This window comes from Dendrobates tinctorius, unplaced genomic scaffold (assembly GCF_039654945.1).
Source record: "Dendrobates tinctorius isolate UK_male_01 unplaced genomic scaffold, ASM3965494v1 ptg000293l, whole genome shotgun sequence".
In the NCBI taxonomy this organism is placed as follows: domain Eukaryota; kingdom Metazoa; phylum Chordata; class Amphibia; order Anura; family Dendrobatidae; genus Dendrobates; species Dendrobates tinctorius.
The window spans coordinates 10893551-10919614 of record NW_027361960.1 but is presented as its reverse complement, the minus strand read 5'-3'; the positions used below and the strand labels follow the sequence as shown (position 1 = coordinate 10919614).

The 26064-nt window shown below is 43.1% G+C and overlaps 1 protein-coding gene across 2 annotated transcripts in view; it reads right to left on the bottom strand.

Moving 5' to 3' along the window:
• The window catches only part of COG2 (component of oligomeric golgi complex 2), a 159107-nt gene that overhangs the window by 99375 nt on the left and 33668 nt on the right, over positions 1-26064 (bottom strand). For both annotated transcript variants that reach the window (XR_012226896.1, XM_073560121.1), the window contains exons 8-10: positions 18150-18274; positions 17805-17931; positions 13632-13771 (exon numbers count right to left, since the gene is read on the bottom strand). Coding sequence is in view for 1 of the 2 variants with exons in the window: in XM_073560121.1 (XP_073416222.1) it covers positions 13632-13771; positions 17805-17931; positions 18150-18274 (392 nt within the window). In the remaining variant the exon portion in view is untranslated. The remainder of the gene's footprint in view (positions 1-13631; positions 13772-17804; positions 17932-18149; positions 18275-26064) is intronic.

The window sequence follows — 26064 nt, the reverse complement described above, 5'->3', positions numbered from 1 at the left end:
GTGCGTTGTTGCACTTTTTGTTTGGCAGCATTATAATAAATCAAACTTTATTAGGTTTTCCCAGGGTGGACATCACTGTCCTGTGACAGATCACTGATCTGTCACATCACAGATCACTGTGACAGATTAGTGATCAGTCACAGGCATACACGCAGACTTCCTCATGCCTGCGCTTTGCAGGAACTGAGGAAGGCAGCTCCCTGCAGGCCCCCCGAAGGTCCCCGTCACCATCTTGGATTCGTGGACCTGCAGGGATGGAGCCCCCGCAGCAGCGCTGCACATTGCGCTGCTGTGGGGGCTCAGGGAATCACGGAGGGAACCCCCTCCCTGCCGATGCTTCCCTTTAACCCCCAGGACACCGCGATCGTGTTTGATCGCGGTGTGCAAGGGGTTAACGTGTCCGGGGCGGTCCGTGACCGCCCCTGACACATTGTGCCGGGTGTCAGCTGTAATAATCAGCTGACACCCGGCCGCGATCAGCGGCGCTCAACACGTGGGCGCCGCTGATCGCTATGATGTAATATTACGTCCATGGGACTTAAGTCCCAGGTCTCATGGATGGAATATTATGTCCATTGTAGGAAAGGGGTTAAACAATAAGTTGTTTTCTTTTGGATTATACATTAATTCCCCTTAATATGCAAGAAGGTCCATCAAAAAGAAACATCCACAATAAAAAAACATTTATATAGTGTTAACAGAGCTTTAGAACATTTGGTAGGATAAAAATGAACCTGCAGAAGCTATGAACTCATGAAAAGTTCTATCTGCTCTCTTTCAATGTTCTTTTTATTGAAAAGATTTAAATGTAACAAACAGTGTTGAGAAAGAAATCGTCTCATTAGTATGAACAGTTATAAGTACTTCAGGTACAATTTACGAGGGCACATTTGCGTACAAAACTCAATCACTGCTAACAAGAGAGTTACGGTAATTTTCAACATTTGTCAGAGAAAATGAGAAAAATAGACGAAAGGGAAACAGAAAAAAAAAAAAGAGAGGGGAGGAAGAAGAAGAGAGAGGGGTGGGGGAAGCAAGGGTAGGAATAGAGCTGTTAAGTAGTGGGTAGTGTTGAGGAATTCCAGTTAATAGGTATCAAGGATTTTCCAGCTGCTAGGATATATTGTGCAAGTTTAGAAGCATCTTTATCGTTCTGCCATAGTGGAAGGTTTAAAAAAATATTTTCTGGTTTCAAGAGGACACATTTGCCCAGCACCTTATTTATGATTGTGGATACCTCTTCCCAAAAGGGCCGAAGAATCTGGCAGGACCACCAGATGTGGATATAGCTGCCATCTATCTCTCCACATCTCCAACAGTTTGCCGCCATAGAATGACGCCATTTGAGTCTGCTCGGGCATAATATACAGTGCCTACAAGTAGTATTCAACCCCCCTGCAGATTTAGCAGGTTTACACATTCGGAATTAACTTGGCATTGTGACATTTGGACTGTAGATCAGCCTGGAAGTGTGAAATGCACTGCAGCAAAAAAGAATGTTATTTCTTTGTTTAATTTTTTTTTAAATTGTGAAAAGTTTATTCAGAGGGTCATTTATTATTCAACCCCTCAAACCACCAGAATTCTGTTTGGTTCCCCTAAAGTATTAAGAAGTATTTCAGGCACAAAGAACAATGAGCTTCACATGTTTGGATTAATTAGCTCTTTTTCCAGCCTTTTCTGACTATTTAAGACCCTCCCCAAACTTGTGAACAGCACTCATACATGGTCAACATGGGAAAGACAAAAGGAGCATTCCAAGGCCATCAGAGACAAGATCGTGGAGGGTCACAAGGCTGGCAAGGGGTACAAAACCCTTTCCAAGGAGTTGGGCCTACCTGTCTCCACTGTTGGGAGCATCATCCGGAAGTGGAAGGCTTATGGAACTACTGTTAGCCTTCCACGGCCTGGACAGCCTTTGAAAGTTTCCTCCCGTGCCGAGGCCAGGCTTGTCCGAAGAGTCAAGGCTAACCCAAGGACAACAAGGAAGGAGCTCCGGGAAGATCTCATGGCAGTGGGGACATTGGTTTCAGTCAATACCATAAGTAACGTACTCCACCGCAATGGTCTCCGTTCCAGACGAGCCCGTAAGGTACCTTTACTTTCAAAGCGTCATGTCAAGGCTCGTCTACAGTTTGCTCATGATCACTTGGAGGACTCTGAGACAGACTGGTTCAAGGTTCTCTGGTCTGATGAGACCAAGATCGAGATCTTTGATGCCAACCACACACGTGACGTTTGGAGACTGGATGGCACTGCATACGACCCCAAGAATACCATCCCTACAGTCAAGCATGGTGGTGGCAGCATCATGCTGTGGGGCTGTTTCTCAGCCAAGGGGCCTGGCCATCTGGTCCGCATCCATGGGAAGATGGATAGCACGGCCTACCTGGAGATTTTGGCCAAGAACCTCTGCTCCTCCATCAAGGATCTTAAGATGGGTCGTCATTTCATCTTCCAACAAGACAACGACCCAAAGCACACAGCCAAGAAAACCAAGGCCTGGTTCAAGAGGGAAAAAATCAAGGTGTTGGAGTGGCCTAGTCAGTCTCCTGACCTTAACCCAATTGAAAACTTGTGGAAGGAGCTCAAGATTAAAGTCCACATGAGACACCCAAAGAACCTAGATAACTTGGAGAAGATCTGCATGGAGGAGTGGGCCAAGATAACTCCAGAGACCTGTGCCGGCCTGATCAGGTCTTATAAAAGACGATTATTAGCTGTAATTGCAAACAAGGGTTATTCCACAAAATATTAAACCTAGGGGTTGAATAATAATTGACCCACACTTTTATGTTTAAAATTTATTAAAATTTAACTGAGCAACATAACTTTTTGGTTTGTAAGATTTATCCATCTGTTAATAAATCCTGCTCTTGTGTGAAGTTTGAAGGCTCTAACTTATTTGCATCTTATCAAACCTGCTAAATCTGCAGGGGGTTGAATACTACTTGTAGGCACTGTACCATCTAGTGACAATTTTGAACGAATTTTCCTGAATTCATACACAGTGGGAGGGACCACAGAAATTCCTATAGATGTATAGATAGCTTTTTTTTGGCTTTGCATTTTCGTTTTTTGCTCCCCTTCTTCTCAGAGCCATAACATTTTTATTTTTCCATCAATATGGCCATGTGAGGGGTTGTTTTTTGTGGGACGAGTTATACTTTTGAACGACACCACTGGTTTTACCATGTAGTGTACTAGAAAACGGGAAAAAATTCGGAGTGTGGTGAAATTGCAAAAAAAGTGCAATGCCACAGTTGTTTTAGGTTTGGCTTTTTACTAGGTTCCCTAAATGCTAAAACTGATTCTCCAGGTCATTACCAGTTTAGAAACACCAAACATGTCTAGGTTCTTTATTATGTAAGTGGTGAAAAAAATGCCAAACTTTGTTAAAAAAACAAACAATTGCACCACGTTTTTTCTTAATTTCTAAATGAGCTGTTAAAAATCGATGGGCAGAAGTGGATTTCCCTGATAATGCGCCTCCAGTAATTATTTTATATGAAAAGGAGAATTATCCGTGTGATACATGTAATAATTGTTAGTCTGATCTCCTGATCTCACTGCAGAGCTGTGTATCATCATAACCAATACAGCAAAGCTGAGCTTCATCTCCTTACAAACACTCTGTAGCTGTCCTCATACTGCTTTTAGTTCAGTTGTACTTCCTTTCCCCTGCACTGGCTGCCTGTGAGATGAAAGCAGAAGAGTTGGGGCTGATTCACAAGTTCATTTTTTGCTTATGCATTCTATCCATGGTTTTCACAGAGAGAAATTGTACTTCGTGTAGTCTATTGTGCTGTTCACATGTCCGATTATTTTTGTGGACCAAGTGATTCATGCAAAAGTTTGGAGACCTACAGTTTTGGCGAAAAGTATTGACACCCCTGCAATTCTGTCAGATAATACTCAGTTTCTTCCTGAAAATGATTGCAAACACAAATTCTTTGCCATTATCTTCATTGAATTTGTCTTAAATGAAAAAACACAAAAGAGAATGAAGCAAAAAGCAAAACATTGATCATTTCACACAAAACTCCAAAAATGTGCCAGACAAAAGTATTGGCACCCTCAGCCTAATAATTGGTTGCACAACCTTTAGCCAAAATAACTGCGACCAACTGCTTCCGGTAACCATCAATGAGTTTCTTACAATGCTCTGCTGGAATTTTAGACCATTCTTCTTTGGCAAACTGCTCCAGGTCCCTGATATTAGAAGGGTGCCTTCTCTAAACTGCCATTTTTAGATCTCTCCACAGGTGTTCTATGGGATTCAGGTATGGACTCATTGCTGGCCACCTTAGAAGTCTCCAGTGCTTTCTCTCAAACCATTTTCTAGTGCTTTTTGAAGTGTTTTGGGTCATTGTCCTGCTGGAAGACCCATGACCTCTGAGGGAGACCCGTCTTTCTCACACTGGGCCCTACATTATGCTGCAAAATTTGTTGGTAGACTTCTGACTTCATAATGCCATGCACACGGTCAAGGAGTCCAGTGCCAGAGGCAGCAAAGCAACCCCAAAACATCAGGGAACCTCCGCCATGTTTGACTGTAGGGACCGTGTTCTTTTCTTTGAATGCCTCTTTTTTTTTTTTCCTGTAAACTCTACGTTGATGCCTTTGCCCAAAAAGCTCTACTTTTGTCTCATCTGACCAGAGAACATTCTTCCAAAACGTTTTAGGCTTTTTCAGGTAAGTTTTGGCAAACTCCAGCCTGGCTTTTGTATGTCTCGGGGTAAGAAGTGGGGTCTTCCTGGGTCTCCTACCATACAGTCCCTTTTCATTCAGACGCCGACAGATCATCTCTTATTTAAAAAAATGATGGGCACTCTTTGAGCACTTTAGGCCTTTTTGACTCTTATTTCTGTACTCAAGTCATACTCTGAATAACAATTTTAGATTCTAAAACAGAAAGATTCATGGCACCTTACATATGACCACATTGAAATTGCACACAAAAAAGGGAAAGTAATGCAATTATGGAAATCACAGGCTTAATAGACAGATATGGAGTTGATTTAAAAATAGAAACAAAACTTTCAAAAGATGCCGATTTATTAAATATCCAGTCTGGGGCATCATTTTCAGAAATACATGCACTCGCACGCCTTGGCATGAGATCAATGAGGTTATTAATGGTCGACTACTATCGAGCACATCTCAGACATTGTTGTTATACAACTACTGTACACAGGGAGCTGCTGGCAGCGGATCTTGATGATTTCTAAGATCATTCCTCAGACAACCATTAATAAACTCACTCATGGCAACCAAGGCGTGAAAGTGAGTATATTGCTGCGCATGGCGCTGATGCTCAATACTGGATAAATTGAGATGTTTTGAAAACATCGGGTTGAAACTGTTGTACCCTCGGACTGCAGGGGAGCTTGAACTTGTTTGGATGTTAGTCGAGGTTCTTTATCCAACATCCGCACAATCTTGCTTTGAAATCTCTTGCCAATTTTTCTTTTCCGTCCACATCTAGGGAGGTTAGCTACAGTGCCATGGGCTTTAAACTTCTTGATGACACTGCGCACGGTAGACACAGGAACATTCAGGTCTTTGGAGATGGACTTGTAGCCTTGAGATTGCTCATGCTTCCTCACAATTTGGTTTCTCAAGTCCTCAGACAGTTCTTTGGTCTTCTTTCTTTTCTCCATGCTCAATGTGGTACACACAAGGACACAGGACAGAGGTTGAGTCAACTTTAATCCATGTCAACTGGCTGCAAGTGTGATTTAGTTATTGCCAACACCTGTTAGGTGCCACAGGTAAGTTACAGGTGCTGTTAATTACACAAATTAGAGAAGCATCACATGATTTTTCGAACAGTGCCAATACTTTTGTCCACCCTCTTTTTTATGTTTGGTGTGGAATTATATCCAATTTGGCTTTAGGACAATTCTTTTTGTGTTTTTTCATTTAAGACAAATTAAATGAAGATAATAATACCAAAGAATTTGTGTTTGCAATCATTTTCAGGAAGAAACTGAGTATTATCTGACAGAATTGCAGGGGTGTCAATACTTTTGGCCACAACTGTACCTGATATTGATCTGAGTGTTGGATCAAAATTGGCAATGCAAGTCAATGGGTCCATGAAAACTCTGATGCCATTCGAGTTTGGTTCATTTTTTAACTGACAGCTCGATAAGAAAAGATTTTAACTTTTTTTTCATCATCCAAGAAAATCTGATAAAACTTCTCAAAAACACTGATGAAATATGTTTTTCTCGTACGTGAAAAAAAAGACATCTAAGAAAAAAAACAAAAAAAACAATACAAATGGAGAGAAACCGGAAAGAGTCCTTCAGTAGATATTTCGCCTGCATCCAGCATGTATATTAACGATGTCAAGCAGCATGAAATCGGTGCACACACCTTTTAACCCCCTTCATGACCTATGACGTATATATAGGTTGAGTCCCTGAGCTCCATGCGAGCTCAGCTAACATGTGCCTTTAACAGCCGCGGGTGGAATTGCGATCCCCATCTATGACTGGCAGCTTTTTTTAACATGTTAACAATCTCCATCGGCATGTAACATGGCCGGGCTGGAAGAGAGTCACTAATATAGCCCATCGGTGCCCGTGTCACATGACCGCGAGGCACCGATGGGTTGGCATGTATACCTGGGCTCTGCCAAAGACCCCTGTGGTTGTCGTTGCTGAATTGCTATGAGTGCCACCCCGTGGCCGCGCTCATACCAGTTGATAATTTTATCTACACAAAGCAGGGCTTTTCCTTCCAAAAGTTAAGCTTTCCTTCCACATTGCTTTAGTTCCTGTTAAGCACCTGAAGGTTTAATTAACTTCTTGATTTTAAGTACCTTGAGGGGTGCAGTTTTTAGAATGGTGTCACTTTTTGGTATGCTCTGTCATATAGACCCTTCAAAGTCACTTCAAATGTGATGTGGTTCACAAAAAAATGGTTTTGTAAATTTTGTTGCAAAAATGAGAAATCACTGGTCAAATTTTAACTCTTATATTGTCCCAACCCAAAAATATTATATTTCCAAAATTGTGCTTATGTAAAGCAGACATATGGGAAATGTGATTTATGAATCATTTTGTTTGACAAGACTCTGATTTAAGGGCACAAAAATTAAAAAAGTTTGAAAATTGCTAAATTTTCAATTTTTGCCAAATTTCCTTTTTTTCACAAATACACGCAAGTCATATCGAAGAAATTTTACCATTGTCATGAAGTACAATATGTCAAAAAAAAAAATCTCAGAATCAGTGGGATACACTGAAGCGTTACAGAGTATTATTACAAAGTGACAGTGGTCAGAATTGCAAAAATTGGCTCGTTCACTAAGGAGCTTAATAAAAAAGGAACCAATGTGTTTGGTACCTACGAACTTATAATGACCTGGAGAATCATAATGGCAGGTCATTTTTAGCATTTAGTGAACATGGTAAAAAAAAAAACAAAAACAAACAAAATTGTGGAATTGCAATTTTTTGGCTATTTCATCGCACTGAGTTTTTTCCCCGTTTTTCAGTACACAATATGGTAAACCCAATGGTGTTGTTCAAAGTTACAACTCGTCCTGCAAAAAAACAAGCCCTCACACGGCCATATTGACAGAAAAATTAAAAAAAAAAAAAAAGTTATGGATCTGGGAAGACCAGGAGCAAAAAACAAAAACGCAAAAACTGAAAACCCTAAAAGTCATGAAGGGGTCAAAGAGGACATGTCCCAGATCAAAAGTGGCCAGATCTTGCTTTAATTTTATTCTCGCTGCTACTATTTCATTTTTGTCTTTAATCCCCAATACGGATCTAGTGATATGGGTCGTTTAGCCTACACAATATGCTAATTTTTCTGGTAATTCTCAAGGGAGGTGTTGCTCACAGGGTAACTATGGAGAGCAGCCCAACAACGTCCCCAGAGAATCTGGTGAGCAATACTCACTAGGAAAAGATAATAAAAATTAGCATATTGGGGTTGTAAATAAAAAGGCCCATAACGCTAAAACCTCATTATGGTAGTTAAAGGCCCCAGAACAAAACAAAAAAACATTCTGAGGGTAGCTGCAGGACTAAAATAAGAGCAAAAACTAATCACTTTTGACCTGGTGACAGGTCGCCTTTGACCAGAACAAATCTGAGGCTAGACTCACTCAATTATCTCACCTAAATTACTACCATACAAAACGAGTGAACCCTATAACAAGCACTTACTCCTGACATAGCACATTAATGTGGGTGCCAAAAATGTAACTACCCTGAAGCCATAGTGCAAAGTTTTGCACAGAAGCCCACATCACCCAATGGCCATCTTGCAGCTTATTGAAGGGACGACTTCTGCAACACTACTGGACACACCATGCCCTCTGCTTCACCTTCTGCTGAGAAAAGCACTGAATGCTAAGGTCCTTCGATAGCAAAATGTGACACTATGCTATGCGGAGTCCCAGTTAACTCACATCCCGAAGGCGGTGGAGCCTGTTTCGCAGTGTGGCTCACCCACACTCCTACTCCTCCTGACTAAGAGATGAGCGAATCTGTTCGGCTTACTGAATAAGCTGCAGAGGGAATCTGGATACCTGGATCAGTCCTGCTGATTAGCTGTCCGGCGCTGCATGTGTCGCTGCTGTTTCACTGTCGCAACACATGCATGGATAGCCCAACAAACAGGCTCTTCATGCATGTGTTGTGACTGTGAAATAGCCGCGGCACATGCAGTTGCGGCGCCGGACACCATACCTCTGCAGCTTATTCGGTAGCGCTATGGCTTGCCGAATATGGAGGGAGCCGAACATATTCACTCATCTGTACTCCTGACCCCTCCTCAAATCCTGGGATTTGAGAGGCCAAGATGCTGTGCATCCTTACTGCTAAGAGTTCCTGATGATCACCAGCTGGAACTGGCCAGCAACTCTGCTGCTGGCATGCAAATTTAGTGGCCATCTTGCACATGTGCACAGACTTCCACATTTTTTAAGGCAGGAGAAGTAAACGACTCAATACAAGACACAGCTTTAACATCACCGCTTTAACTGACGGCACTCCAGTGCAACCTGGCATCTCAATTTTCAAACTATACACAGCAATGAAATAGATTATGGTGGTGAGAACTTTTGCTTGCAAATGGAAAAACCTTCAAAAAAGCATGAGCTACGTAAACTCATTTTCTTCTCTGAATTTCACTCTTATGTACCCCCCTGTTTTGAACGTCTAAGTCACAATACTTTAAATGCCTTTCCTCTGTTAATAGACCCATATTAGAGGTCTGGAAAAGCTGTGTAAATTTACAATTTAAACACCATTCCTGTACATTCACAGTGCAGGACTGCCCACCAAGTGGCCCTCTTTGAAGCAGCTTTGCATTATGGCTCCGTCTCCAACTAAATTCTACAATAACATGACCAGTGACTCATAGCTATAAATGATTAGAAGAGAGACCTGTTACACCTTTTTATAACTTGAGGTAAACCCCATTTCTACGATACGATCCTCAAATTGTCAAACCAAGAATGAAAAGTCATGTAACTACGTAAATCACGGAATCGATACACAAGTTAATGATATGCAAATGAAAAATAAATTTTCAAAACATCTCAATTTATCCAGTATTGAGCATCAGCGCCATGCGCAGCAATATACTCACTTTCACACCTTGGTTGCCATGAGTGAGTTTATTAATGGTTGTCTGAGGAACGATCTTAGAAATCATCAAGATCCGCTGCCAGCAGCTCCCTGTGTACAGTAGTTGTCAAACAACAATGTCTGAGATGTGCTCGATAGTAGTCGACCATTAATAACCTCATTGATCTCATGCCAAGGCGTGCGAGTGCATGTATTTCTGAAAATGATGCCCCAGACTTGATATTTAATAAATCGGCATCTTTTGAAAGTTTTGTTTCTATTTTTAAATCAACTCCATATCTGTCTATTAAGCCTGTGATTTCCATAATTGCATTACTTTCCCTTTTTTGTGTGCAATTTCAATGTGGTCATATGTAAGGTGCCATGAATCTTTCTGTTTTAGAATCTAAAATTGTTATTCAGAGTATGACTTGAGTACAGAAATAAGAGTCAAAAAGGCCTAAAGTGCTCAGAGAGTGCCCATCATTTTTTTAAATAAGAGATGATCAGACAATTTTAGAGGACCCGCAAAATAAATATACGGTAACAATAGCGGGATGCGTCATCCACACGAAGCAGGAGGATGGCAATTGCATGAAGATAGGCGGTGCCGAAGCAAGACTAGAGTCACCTATGGGCCGGACCGTCCGGTAGGAGGGTATAATAAAAGGTCTTTTTCTCATCTGGCAGTCCAGATTGGGGGCATATATACAGCATGTTAGGATGCTATGAGGCCTTAGCTCATATGGGAAAAACCTGGAGACAAGCTCCCTTGGGAATATATTTTTTTGTTATGCATAGAGATGGCTCCTATTAGTTTGCACCTGTTCACACCAGTTTTCTGATTTGGAAGTGCCAGTTAGTCTTTTGTTAGTATGTTAATGCGATACAATTGTATCTGAGGATGACCTGACACTGCATTTTATTGGTGTACTAAGCTTGGCAATGTGTCACTGCGCCCACTGCGGACCTGGTCAGGTGTCACTGCGCCCACTGCGGACCTGGTCAGGTGTCACTGCGCCCACTGCGGACCTGGTCAGGTGTCACTGCGCCCACTGCGGACCTGGTCAGGTGTCACTGCGCCCACTGCGGACCTGGTCAGGTGTCACTGCGCCCACTGCGGACCTGGTCAGGTGTCACTGCGCCCACTGCGGACCTGGTCAGGTGTCACTGCACCCACTGCGGACCTGGTCAGGTGTCACTGCACCCACTGCGGACCTGGTCAGGTGTCACTGCACCCACTGCGGACCTGGTCAGGTGTCACTGCACCCACTGCGGACCTGGTCAGGTGTCACTGCACCCACTGCGGACCTGGTCAGGTGTCACTGCACCCACTGCGGACCTGGTCAGGTGTCACTGCACCCACTGCGGACCTGGTCAGGTGTCACTGCACCCACTGCGGACCTGGTCAGGTGTCACTGCACCCACTGCGGACCTGGTCAGGTGTCACTGCACCCACTGCGGACCTGGTCAGGTGTCACTGCACCCACTGCGGACCTGGTCAGGTGTCACTGCACCCACTGCGGACCTGGTCAGGTGTCACTGCACCCACTGCGGACCTGGTCAGGTGTCACTGCACCCACTGCGGACCTGGTCAGGTGTCACTGCACCCACTGCGGACCTGGTCAGGTGTCACTGCACCCACTGCGGACCTGGTCAGGTGTCACTGCACCCACTGCGGACCTGGTCAGGTGTCACTGCACCCACTGCGGACCTGGTCAGGTGTCACTGCACCCACTGCGGACCTGGTCAGGTGTCACTGCACCCACTGCGGACCTGGTCAGGTGTCACTGCACCCACTGCGGACCTGGTCAGGTGTCACTGCACCCACTGCGGACCTGGTCAGGTGTCACTGCACCCACTGCGGACCTGGTCAGGTGTCACTGCACCCACTGCGGACCTGGTCAGGTGTCACTGCACCCACTGCGGACCTGGTCAGGTGTCACTGCACCCACTGCGGACCTGGTCAGGTGTCACTGCACCCACTGCGGACCTGGTCAGGTGTCACTGCACCCACTGCGGACCTGGTCAGGTGTCACTGCACCCACTGCGGACCTGGTCAGGTGTCACTGCACCCACTGCGGACCTGGTCAGGTGTCACTGCACCCACTGCGGACCTGGTCAGGTGTCACTGCACCCACTGCGGACCTGGTCAGGTGTCACTGCACCCACTGCGGACCTGGTCAGGTGTCACTGCACCCACTGCGGACCTGGTCAGGTGTCACTGCACCCACTGCGGACCTGGTCAGGTGTCACTGCACCCACTGCGGACCTGGTCAGGTGTCACTGCACCCACTGCGGACCTGGTCAGGTGTCACTGCACCCACTGCGGACCTGGTCAGGTGTCACTGCACCCACTGCGGACCTGGTCAGGTGTCACTGCACCCACTGCGGACCTGGTCAGGTGTCACTGCACCCACTGCGGACCTGGTCAGGTGTCACTGCACCCACTGCGGACCTGGTCAGGTGTCACTGCACCCACTGCGGACCTGGTCAGGTGTCACTGCACCCACTGCGGACCTGGTCAGGTGTCACTGCACCCACTGCGGACCTGGTCAGGTGTCACTGCACCCACTGCGGACCTGGTCAGGTGTCACTGCACCCACTGCGGACCTGGTCAGGTGTCACTGCACCCACTGCGGACCTGGTCAGGTGTCACTGCACCCACTGCGGACCTGGTCAGGTGTCACTGCACCCACTGCGGACCTGGTCAGGTGCCACTGCACCCACTGCGGACCTGGTCAGGTGCCACTGCACCCACTGCGGACCTGGTCAGGTGCCACTGCACCCACTGCGGACCTGGTCAGGTGCCACTGCACCCACTGCGGACCTGGTCAGGTGCCACTGCACCCACTGCGGACCTGGTCAGGTGCCACTGCACCCACTGCGGACCTGGTCAGGTGCCACTGCACCCACTGCGGACCTGGTCAGGTGCCACTGCACCCACTGCGGACCTGGTCAGGTGCCACTGCACCCACTGCGGACCTGGTCAGGTGCCACTGCACCCACTGCGGACCTGGTCAGGTGCCACTGCACCCACTGCGGACCTGGTCAGGTGCCACTGCACCCACTGCGGACCTGGTCAGGTGCCACTGCACCCACTGCGGACCTGGTCAGGTGCCACTGCACCCACTGCGGACCTGGTCAGGTGCCACTGCACCCACTGCGGACCTGGTCAGGTGCCACTGCACCCACTGCGGACCTGGTCAGGTGCCACTGCACCCACTGCGGACCTGGTCAGGTGCCACTGCACCCACTGCGGACCTGGTCAGGTGCCACTGCACCCACTGCGGACCTGGTCAGGTGCCACTGCACCCACTGCGGACCTGGTCAGGTGCCACTGCACCCACTGCGGACCTGGTCAGGTGTCACTGCACCCACTGCGGACCTGGTCAGGTGTCACTGCACCCACTGCGGACCTGGTCAGGTGTCACTGCACCCACTGCGGACCTGGTCAGGTGTCACTGCACCAACTGCGGACCTGGTCAGGTGTCACTGCACCAACTGCGGACCTGGTCAGGTGTCACTGCACCAACTGCGGACCTGGGGAGTTTTGAAGAGACAAGTTGAGCCTCACTCCCCACCCAGTCAACTAATCTGAGTACAACTTAAGATTTTGTAATGGAAGTTATTTTATTAACATTACTTTCATGTAATGGGTCAACAAATGTGTTAAGAAACTCAGTCTTGTCAAAACTTTGGAAATCGTTCTTACGTTCAGCGAGATACTGTTTAAAATCTTACTTTGCTAAGGTGTTGTACTCATTTATGCTGAGCACTATATATATATTATATATACACATACTAATTTTTATATATATATACACATACTAATATATAATATATATATATAATATATATATATATATATATATATATATATATATATATATATATATATATATATATATATATATATATATATATATATATATAGCTCAGCATACATACATATCAATATCTCACTGAACACATCTTCACCAGAGATTTAGAAAGCATTCTCTCATTATGCATTAAAAGCCACGTGATTACCTGATCTGAAAATACACAGGCAGATTCCACCTATTATTAAAGCTGTGGTAGGAGGGATGTGCACGTAGCCTCTTTACACTTGCTTGTGAACCACACTGTCTTTCAAACTTCCTCAGAAAATCCATGCTAATAGTGTATTTCTGAAAAAAAAAAGAACCCCATCAAAATAACAGAATACTAAATTTAAGGTCACATCTATATAGTTTGCAAAAGGAGATAAACATTCATTCATGACATATCTAAGTTAAATCAGACCCTCAAAATGAGAGATGAGAGTAATGTCATTTTGATCTAAAAAGTGTGCAGAAAACAGTCAAATACTATAATGTGTGTGTATATATCATATAAGATACTCTGAAGCAATTTTTTTTTGGATATTTTATCTCTCTTAAATTTGGCGTCATTTTATAAATGCATTTGGAAAGTTTTGCTCAGAATTCTATGAAGGACAAAAAATATATTTTCAGCTAAATTAAGATTTATAAAAGGAAAAAAAAACAGATCATACGAAACATCGGTATGAAATCATTGCAGCCTTTTAACGAGCATATAACTGTAGTGTTTTAGCTGCCACTTCAGATTAAAAACACAAGAAAAAAAAAAAATTATTGTTACAGTACAATAAGAACTTTACCTGATATGACAATTTTGAAACTCTCAGCAAACACAAAGAATACCTTAACTATAGTATAAAAAAATGTCAAAACTGGAGACAGACTAAAAGCTAGCCACAAGTTGTCTGATTAACCCATGACTGACAGTCAGTTTTAACCTAAAACGGGTTGTGCCACCATATAACATATAGGTAACGCTGTAGACATCATGGAAAGAAACCCTTTTGTAATGTACGTAACCGGTTCACCCCGAGTTATTCTCTTTTTTTTTATTCTTTGTTTTTTGCTCCCATTCTTCCTAGAGCCATAACTTTATTTTTCCATCAATATGGCCATGTGAGAGCTTAAGATTTGCAGGACAAGTTGTACTTTTGAACGACACCACTGATTTTACCATGTAATGTACAGGAAAAATTGCGATGAAATTGTAAACAAAGTGCAATTCCACAATTTTTTTAACCACATTCACTAAATGCTAAAGATGACTTGCAACTGAGTCTCCAGGTCGTTACGAGTTCACAACTACCCAACATGTAGACGTTCTTTATTTAAGTGGTGGAAAAAAATCCAAAGTTTGTATACAAAAAAAAAAAAAAAAAAGCGTCATTTTCCGAGACCTGTTGTGTCTGCATTTTTCGGGATCTAGGGCTGGGTGAGGGCTCAATTTTTGCGCATATACCATATTGGGGTAGATACAATGTTTTGATCACGTGTTATTTCATTTTATTGTAATATTACAGCACCCTAAAAACAGCAATTGTGTAATTTTAATTTTTTTTCTCGTTACGCCGTTAATTGATCCAGCTTTTCTGAACGCAACAATACTAAATAGGTATATTTTTTTGCTTGTTTTATTCTGAATGGGGCAAAAGACTGGAAACTTGAAGCTGCGATTTTCCAGTTGCTTGTGCTACACATAGCAAGGCTGAAGCTGAAAGCTGTTAGGTGCAGTGAAGCGCCTTACCTGCTCGCCTCTTGATAAGCAGAGCTAAATAAGTGTTTGTACTGCTGATGGCTGCTACCAGTGCAGAACATTTGTGATGAGTTTGGCATCTGGTTGCTGCTCTGTACATGGGCAACATTTGATACGACAGGGCTCTGTCTGAGAGCTCTCATCTCAATCACTGCCTTCACAGACAAACACATCACAGGTGCTGAACTCTCTGCCCTGGCAGCAGTGATCCAGAAGACAAACCACTGACTACACACAGGTCAGCCAGCCACACCTCTTTCTCCACAGCTGTGGCATGTCTCCTCCCCCAGCTTCCCAGCATGGAGCTGAATTACTGAAGAGTTTACCAAGTGCTATGTCTCGGTTTCGTCATCTGGTCATTCTTGCATGTCCTCTTACAGCTCCCCTATTCTTTTTATGTCTTCCCATGCCTCTTGGGGCTTCTTGCATTAGTCTCAAAATCTAGTTTTTAACCCCTTAACCCCTGGAGGTATTTTCATTTTTGCTTTTTTGTTTTTCCCTTCCTTTCTTCCCAGAGCCATAGCTTTTTTATTTTTCATCAATATGGCCATGTGAGGGCTTGTTTTTTGCAGAACGAGTTGTACTTTTGAACGACCCCATTGGTTTTACCATGTCATGTACTAGAAAACGGGAAAAAAATTTCAAGTGCGGTGAAACTGCAAAAAAAGTGCAATCCCACACTTGTTTTTTGTTTGGCTTTTTTGCTAGGTTCACTAAATGCTAAAACTGACCTGCCATTATCATTCTCCAGGTCATTACGAGTTCATAGACACCAAACATGCCTAGGTTCTTTTTTATCTAAGTGACGAAAAAAAATTCCAAAGTTTGTTTGGAATTAAAAACGCCATCTTCCGAGACCAGCGTCTCCAATTTTCGTGATCTGGGGTTAGGTGAGGGCTTATTTTTTGCGCGCTGAGCTGACAGTTTTAATGATACCATTTTGGTACAGATACGATCATTTCTTCACCCGTTATTGCATTGTAATGCAATAAATTCAATGAAATGATCCAGCTCACCAGAAACAGCATCCTGACATCGGAGCACGAGACCGCTGTGTCAAAGCGCTTGATTTAAAACAATGAAGAAAAGAATGTCCAGCTCCACGATGTAGTGAATACATAAATCCTTTTATTCACTTAGATACAGGAAAGATGTATATCTTTGTACCGTGTTAGCCAGTAGATAGAAGAATATTCAGGATTGAGAGTCCTCAGTGGTTGATACCTAAAAGATGAACTGAAAAGATGGTAACACATTGCAAGCTTTCGAGACAAAAAAAACAGCCTTGTTTTTCTATGCTGGCCTTTTATCCTCACCTTTGAAGTGACTAAGTGAATAAAAGGATTTATGTATTCACTACATCGTGGAGCTGGACATTCTTTTCTTCATTATTTTAATGCAATGTTGCAGCGACCAAAAAACGTAATTCTGGCGTTTTGACTTTCTCGTTACGCCGTTTAGCGATCGGGTTAATCCTTTCTTTTATTGATAGATCGGGTGATTCTGAATGCAGAGATACCAAATACGTGTATGTTTGATTTTTTTATGATTTTATTTTGAATGGGGCGAAAGTGGGTGATTTGAACTTTTTTTTTATTTTTAAAAACAATATTTTTTTTTTTTTACTTTTGGCATGCTTCAATAGTCTCTATGGGAGACTAGAAGCTGCCATAGCTCTATCAGCTCTGTTATATACAGGCGATGATCAGTTCACCTGTATGTAGTAGAATTATTCACTTGCTATGAGCGCCGACCACAGCAAGCCGGCAGAGACTACCATAGAGGTCTCCAGGAGACCTCCGGTTGTCATGCCAACCCACCAGTGAACCACGATCACGTGATGGAGGTCACAGGTGGGCGTATTTCCTGTACAATTGCTGTAAGCGCATATTAAATGCCGCTGTCAGCGTTTGACAGCGGTATTTAACAGGTTAATAGCCGCGGGTTGATTGAGATTCCACCGGCGACAGTTCCGGGCACTTGTCAGATGTTCAAAACAGCTGACTTGTGCCTGGAAAGCTGTGGGCTCACAGCCGGAGCCCACATCAAAGGGAGCGGAGTCCAACATCAGAGTAAAATTTACGTCCAATGTCGGAAAGGGGTTAAGGAAATCCAGCAGCAGGTTTTGCTATGTAATATGCGAGCATCACAATGTAGGGACAGAGACCCTGATTCCAGTGTTATGTCACTTGGCTTGCTGGGTGCAGCAGTTATGATAGTTTTCTTTGCTGCAGATCTAGCAGGGCTCAGTTGTTGAGCTGTGTATAACCCTTCCCACACCTCAGCTGTCTGTGTATATTGTACAGTGACAGAGCTTCTAATCACTGCTGAGAGTCTGGCTGGACTAGAATGCAGGAAGCCAGTTGTCCTACTGATAAGACATGAATTGTATTGAAACAGAAAAACACAGCCCAGTAACTGACACATCCTAGAAATCAGGGTCTGTTCCCTATATCATGGTGCTCTCAAATTACATAGCAAAAACCTGCTGGCAAATTCAGTTTAATAGATATTTGCAGAACAATGTATGATCATAGCCTCGGGACTGCTGAGAAACATTGCTATAGTTAATAAAAAGCCGATTACCTGATGAAATATGATGGGATTTCCAGGGTTGAAAAGGGAAGGCAATTTTTCTTCTAATCCAAAAGCTATCTCTGGCCAAACAGAATTCACTAAGAAGTCGTATCCTGGAACCATATCAGCTTTTTCACTAAAAGATATCAGATAGTAATGTCAGTTTTTAAAGCAGCATAGGGTTTCATTCGCAAATGTAACTTGTCCATTAAACTTATTGCAATGTGGTAAACTTAGGAATGCTTGAAGGTTTTCCATCTCAGACAAACCAAAAAAAGGTGAAATACAAAATTATCCAAAAAGACAGATAACTAACTTTTAGCAATAGACAACGTATGCAAATTGTTACCATACCTTGAAATGGCTCCTCCGGTTACCTCTCTCAGAAGTCGACAGTGGTGGGGAACGAACTCGAGAAGCTTGTTATACATAACCTGCAGACCATTTGGATGGGATTGTACATATTGTTCTACTATAACCTGTCAAAATAAAATAAATTAATATGGTGACCTAAGTAAATGAAATATGCATTTCAACTATTGAGGAAAGGGCTACACTTGTCTTACAAGTACAAATGTAAATCCTCTAAGTTAGCAAGAACAATTCACCTAGAAGGATGAATTGTATCATAAGAATGACTATTGTTTGTATGGTTTAAGGGATGGGTCATCATAAAATGATCTACTGTTTAAATCAGGTTTGTTTGTATTTCTTATTTCAATTTTTCATATCATGAGCCTAAAAGTCAGTATAAAACCTTCAACCCCTTTGCACCACAGCCTGTTTTCACCTTCCTGACCAGGCCATATGTTTTTTTTAATTCTGATCAGTGTCACTTTGTGTGGTAACTCTGGAACACTTCTATATATCCCAGTGACTTGGAGAATGTTTTCTCCAGATACATTGTACTTCGTGATATTAGTAAAGTTAGATCAATATAATTTGCATTTTTTTACGAAGATATAACAAATTTGACAACCATTTTGAAAAATTCACATTTTTATGCTGTCAAAACAAATATGTTCATGATCCTAAACCATATGTCAACATAAGTCCTATATCTCAGAAAGCCCCCAAACAAGACCCCTATTGTAAAAATTCCACCCCTCGTGCTATTCAAAACTGCATTCATGAATGTTAACCCTTCAAGTGCTTCATGGGAATAATAGCATTATGGAAGTAAATAATGAAAAATTGCTCTTTTTCAACAAAAATGTTGCTTTAGCCCCAAATTTTTCATTTTCACAAGGGTAACAAGAAATTGCACAACAAATTTGGTGACCCATTTTCTCCAGAGTACTCCGATGCCCCATATGTGGGGGAAAACTACTGTTTGGACATGTGGCAGGGCTCGGAAGGGAAGAAGTGCTATTTGACATTTCAAGCACAGAATTTGTCATAACAGACCACGGACACCATGTTGTACTTAAAGAGCCGCTGTGGTGGCAAACCAGGAGAAAAACCCCAAAGGCGACACAATTATGGAAACTACATCCCTCAAGGAATGTATCAAGGGGTGTGGCTAGCCTCTTGAACCCATAGGTGCTTAACAGTCTTTTAAGCATAAGTAATGGAAAAGACAAATGGCTTAATTCTGCTCTGCCGTTGGAAGAATTACTAATGCCAATCTAATAATAAGTGGTTTATTTGCCAACATGTTTCAACTCATATGGCTTCTTCATCAGGATGTTTATGTTGTGCAATTTCTCCTTAGGCCTGTTTCACACATCAGTTTTTTTGGTCAGTAAAAATGCGCTAAAATGGCGGATAACGGATCCGTTCCTGTACTGACCACAACGTTTGGCACCGGACCGTTATTTTAACGGATCCGTCAAAGGAAGAATTTTAAAGGAAACGCTGCCAGAGGGAGGGAGAGGGAGAGAGAGCGAGAGAGAGAGTGTGTTTAGGGTTAAATTTTCGGCTGAGTGAAGTCTTTTGGGCATGCGCAATGACAAATGCGGATCCGGCCGCCCGAAAAAACGTTGCATGGTCCGTTCGGGCATGTCGGCAGACGTCAAAATTTTGGCGGATCCGCAAAAAACGGATCCGCCGGTAATGCAACTCAATGGGAAAAAAAAAACGGATCCGCCAAGAAAAATGGCGGATCAGTTTTTCTGCAAAACAGCGGATTTTGACTGATGGACACAAACGGATGTGTGAAACAGGCCTTAGTATACCAATGCCCCATACGTGGTTAGAATTTAACCCCTTCCCAATCATGGACATACCCAGTACGTCATGGATGGGAAGTATGTCCCCAACCTATGATCTACTAGGTACATCATGGCGATTTTGCAGGCACACAAACTGTGCGATCACCATCCGGTGTTCAGGTGACGTAACAGCTAACACCCAGCTCTTACTGCCAAGAGCACTGCCAACACCACTCCCGCCAGTTTAATCCCCTAAATGCTGCATTCGTTATCAAGTGCAGCATTTAGAAGGCAGGTAGAGGGAGGTGGCTTCCCTCTGAACATCAAAGGGCCTGAATGTTGTCATGGTGACCCGAGTAAGTGCTCAGCATAAAGTGCAGTATGAGATGCAAAATGTTATGTAAAATGTTCCCAACAATAGCTTCAAATCAAACCACAAAAAAAGCAAGTCCTCTCTAAGGTCTGTCATCTGTTAGCGGAAATGTAGGGGGCTTCTACTTAACAGGTAATACAAAGGCCCTGGAAAAGATAAATGGCTCCTCCTACCCCAAAACAAAATTCAGCAAATTCTGTGCTCCCAAATCCAAATGACTACTTCCCTTCTGAGTCCCAGTGTGCGTAAATCACATTTAGTGTCCACATGTTTGGCATTTCTGTAGGAATGAGGGCCCGGCTAATTTACAGGAGTGTGTCTCCAGAAGCATGAACTGGGCATAATGTGCTGGGCCCTATAAAGGTAGATTAGCAATTTTCACTAACCAACATCCAGTGCTGCTCATTTCTGGAAAACACACATGGAACTTAAAATTCTCACAATACCTGTAGTATAATTTCCAAAATGGTGTCACTTGAGGGGGAGGGGGGATTCTGCTCTTCTAGCACATAAGGGGTCTGTAAGGCTATGTGCACTTGATGCAGATTTGTTGTGTTTCCACAGCATTTTTTTCTGGGCAGAAATGCAGCAAAAACGCAAACGTTAATCAATGGGAATACAGAATTGTTGTGCACATGATGCGGAAAATTCCATCCTTATTTGCAGTGTTATATTTTCTGCAGCATATCAATTCTTTTTGCGGATTTGCAGCGTTTTTCACCCATTGACTTACACTGTGTCACTCGAATCTGCAGCAAAAACGCAGCAGATTGGTTAAAAGGACATGATGTCAGAAGGAGGAAGAGTTTGTGGGCGGAGAATCTAGAATAGATCTCATCTTGGTTGAAGCACAATCAACAATGCAATGGAGGTTGGACTTGAAAATGACATTTTTTTTTTTAAATAATACATCTTTACTTAGCTAACAAATCCGCACACAATTCCACATACAAATCCGCATCAAAAACGCACAAAATCTGCACAAAAATTGCGCGGAATTTCCACTGCGTTTTCTGCCAAAAGATGCAGAAACCGCACAGAAATTTCCGAAAGCAAATCCGCAACGTGCACACACAGTCTAAATGGAGTCTGCAAACTATTCTAAGAAAATCTGCGCTCCAGGAGGCAAATAGTGGTCAATCCCTCTCGAGTCTTGCCGTATGGCCAAGAGGTACTGTACAGCCACATATGCGGCATTTCTACATTCAGCAGAAATTGTGGGTCACATTTTAGTGCCATTTTTACCCATTTTCCCTTACAAAAACGTAAAATCTTGGGCTAAAATAAAATTTTGGTGGTAAAAATATTTTTTCTTCACTGCCCAATGGTATATAGTTCTGTGACACAGCGTGGTGTCAATATAAAGTTCTGTGACACAGCGTGGTGTCAATATAAAGTTCTGTGACACAGCGTGGTGTCAATATAAAGTTCTGTGACACAGCGTGGTGTCAATATAAAGTTCTGTGACACAGCGTGGTGTCAATATGTTCACTGCACTCCTAGATGAAATCACTGAAAGGTGTAGTTTGTAAAATGGGGTTACTTATAGGGGTGTTCTGCTGCTCTGACACCTCAGGGGCTGTCCCAGTGGGTCATGGCACCCACAAACCATAACAGTTAAAGGGAACCTGTCATCAGAATTTTGCTAAGTAAACTACAGGAATTGTCAGGATGGCACTTTTACATTGATTAGACTGATACCTGGGTTAAAGAAATCTGTCCTGTCGTTATTGTTTAATCTTTGTTTGCAGTTTTGAGTTAATGAGATGCTCATGCTCCAGGGCATGCCTGAGGATGGGTATTTTTTGGTGCTCTGGCCTCATCGACATCCTTCTGGGCTTAAATAACAGGTCACTGAACCTTCAGTATCCTGCCTCTTATTTTAAACACTGCGCTTGTGCAGTTAATATTGTGGTCTTTAGAAAGAAAAAAAAAAATTAACTCCAGCAAAAATGGCACTGGAAAATTTTCCAATATGTTGCTTCTTCCCTTCTGAAATTTTCATTGTGCCTCAAAGCAGTTTTCCCTCCACACAAGAAGTATTGGTGTACTCAGCAGAAATTGCACAACAAATTTTGGGGTCCATTTTCTTATGCTATCATTGTGAAAATGAAAAAAAAGTTGGGGTTAAAACCTGATTTGTGTGGGAATTTTTTTTTCCACTTTCACAGATCAACGTTGTAAACTTTTGTGAAGCACCTGTGAGTTCAAGGTACTCACCACAGATAGATTTCTTGAGGGGTCTAGTTTCCAAAATGGGGTCACTTGTGGAGGGTTTCCACTGTTTAGGCACATCAGGGGCTCTTCCAAATACAACATGGTGTCTGCTAAAGATTCCAGCAAAATTTGCATTCAAAAAATCAAATGGCCCTTCTTCCCTTCTGAGAACTGCTGTGTGCCCAAAAAGTAGTTTTCCTCGACATATGGGAGCAACATTTATGGGAGGGAGCATCATTTTACTTTTGCGACAGATTGTCATAGCATAGTTTGTGCATGCAAAAAAAAAAAAAAGTGGGACATCAACTTTTACTTCTCTGATCACTTGTCTAATGCATTGTGTCACAATTAGGGGTGTGACCTTTCGCCGCACACAGGTATCACATGTGCAAGGGGGGCTTATCCTAGTTATCCCACCGCTGCCACCAATATGTCACGATCAGGGGATTTGTGTGACCTTTGGCCGCACACAGCCATCTCATGTGGAGGGGGACTTATCTTAAGTTATCCCACTGCTGCCAACAATGTGATGAAAACAGCAAGCTAGTCTTGCCCTAACAATTTACTGCAGGAGGGCTTATTTTGGTTATCCTACCGCTGCCACAATATGTTTCAAGCTGTCAGGATTTATGGTTATCCCACTTTCCAGTTCCACTATGGAACTCGCAGCTCTCCAGCGCCACCCTTACTTTCAGGTCAGTCAGGGAACTACACCTAGGATAATTAGTCGCCAGACGGCTACTTGTTGTGCACGTGATATTAGGCCGCTTCAGTGAGGGAATTATAACTAGTCCTGGCCACAGGCAGATAAATCAGCTTATAAAATCCCTTCCGTAACGGCCAGCTGGCCCACCTGCCCAGAGCACACTTCGCTGCCACCAGATTTCTCTTATTAATATGTAAAATTAATAGAGGGGTTCGAAGCCAACCCAAATCAGTAGCGTAATTAGCTTATAGGCACGTGAATTCGTCACAGAGCAAGGAGACAGAACTAAAATTTTATAGTTTGTTCCCAAAGGATGGGCAGTGTTTACAGAAGTTAAAACGGTTTTACAATATCAGACAATAACAGTATGTACAATGCAAATACAAATAAAAGGGATTTAAAAAGCAGAGATAAACTTACATATTACTTAGATCATTTCAGGCAGAACCATGCGGAGAGGAGGAGCCAAACGTCTCCATGCATTTGAGATCTTATTGCCACGGCATCCCAAGCTCGAATGAGGGAGGGGTAGGGGAAAATACCTTATACCATGTGACAGTCCTCCCCTTTCTCAAAGTACAGATTTGGGTTCTGAAAACTTATAACCATATCTGGGCTTGAGAACCTAGCAGAATATCGGCAGAACCATCATTCATCTTATATTAAAATTAGCTTTCTGATGACATCAAACACTAGCTGTCTATTCTGCTCTGCTCAGGAGAAATCCATTTCTCTGGTTCTGTTGGTTCTAGAATTTAGCAAGAACCACTGTAGTGAAGCCCGATCGGAGCACGTCCCAACATGTCATTTCCATATTTCTATCGTAATCTGGTGACGTTCTATGACCAAGTGATTAGATTCTCATTATTGTCTATGAGAGTAGCTGCACATTTTGGAGACAAAGGGACCCCCTGCAGTGAGGCGGGAAGCAGATCACACTGGAGTTTCACATTACAATGAGTGTGCAGAGGCTGGGGGGGAGGGGGTTACATCTGCAGCGTGTGAGACAGTGTTACAAGCTGCTGGCAGGCTAACAAGAGGGGAAAGGAAGGGGGGGGGGTCAAACCCACACCACTGACATAGCAGTGTTCAGTATGCGAATAGAAGAGTTTGGAATGCTCCAGAAAACGTGATAAGGGAAATCTTATGTCATTTTTTACATTATCGTTACACGTTGCAATACATAAGAACTGCAATGTATTAGACTTATCAAACTGACAGAACACCTTTTAGAATGCTCCTGGCAAGATGTAAATAAATACAATGTCAAAGTACATCGTAGCTAGCAGACCCAGAGACCATTATTTGACCTCTCGTTGCCATTTCTACCATAAGCAACCTGCAATCACGTCGTGGGAATGTTGATCGGGTGTGAGAGAGCCAACACCCTCTCCTAACCTTATAAATGCTGCAATTGCTATTGCGGGCACCACTATCACTTAAGGTGAACTCCCAGCAAGATGTCACCTTGGCACAGCTTATGTGCCCATATGATGATCACCACGATATAATCACGCGTCAATTTGTGGGAACCTCTTCCCAGTCACGATGTACACTTGCGTCATATGTTGGGAAGGGGTTAAATAGCTCTCTTAGCTCTGATGAGGAAGGCGCATTTACTTTTAAAATCAAAAGAAATACAGCAACCTGATCATGAATGAGCGATTTTCCTTTTTTTGCAGTTTAGTATTTTCCTCCCCTTCTTCCTAAAGTCATTTTTTTTTTTCTGTAGACATAGCTGTATGAGGTTTTGTCTTTCTTGTGGGATCAGTTGTAGTTTTGATTAACACCATTCATTTTAACATTCACTGTACTGGAAAACAGGAACAAGTTTCCAAGTGCAGTGAGACTAAAAAAAAAAAACCCCTGAGATTCCATAATTGTCTTTTTGGGTTTTGTTGTCATGTCATTCATTGTGCTCTAAAAATGTCCTGTTAATATTACATCACAGGTCAGTATAATTACAGCAATACCAAATTTGGAAAGTATAATGTGTATATTGTATACTTGTATGGTCTAGTATTGTATACATTGGGTATATATATATATATATATATATATATATATATATATATATATATATATATATATATATATATATATATATATACACACACACACATATACATATATACACACACACATACCTATACACACACGTGAAAAAAATTGGAGACTGGTAAAAATAATTCTGTTTGTGCTACCATTTTGAGAGACACGAGTTCATTTTTGTTCATTTTTATGCTGATGGTTATGTGTGAGAAACAGGTTCTATGCATAGTGAATTTTTTTTTTTTTTAGAACTTCGGTAAAGAGATTTTGATTGCTCCGTAGTGAATTTATTTATGCAGTTGAGGCCACTGAAAAATTACAATTCTGGCGTTATGATTTTTGTTCCTTTTAATGATTGTGTTAACCCCTTACCTACAATTGACGTAATATTCCGTCCATGTGACCATGGACCTAATTACCATGGACGGAATATTACGTCATCGCGATCAGCGGCGCCCACGTGATGAGCGCCGCTGATCGCGGCCGAGTGTCAGCTAATTATCATAGCTGACACCCGGCACAATGTGTCAGGGGTGGTCACGGACCGCCCCCGACACGTTAACCCCTTGCACACCGCGATCAAACACGATCGCGGTGTACCGGGGGTTAAAGTGAAGCATCGGCAGGGAGGGGGCTCCCTCCTTGCTTCCCTGAGCCCCCCACGGCAGCGCAATGTGCAGCGCTGCTGCGGGGGACTCCTTTCCTGCAGGTCCCCGGATCCAATATGGCGACGGGGACCTCCGGGGGCCTGCAGGAAGCTGGCTTCCT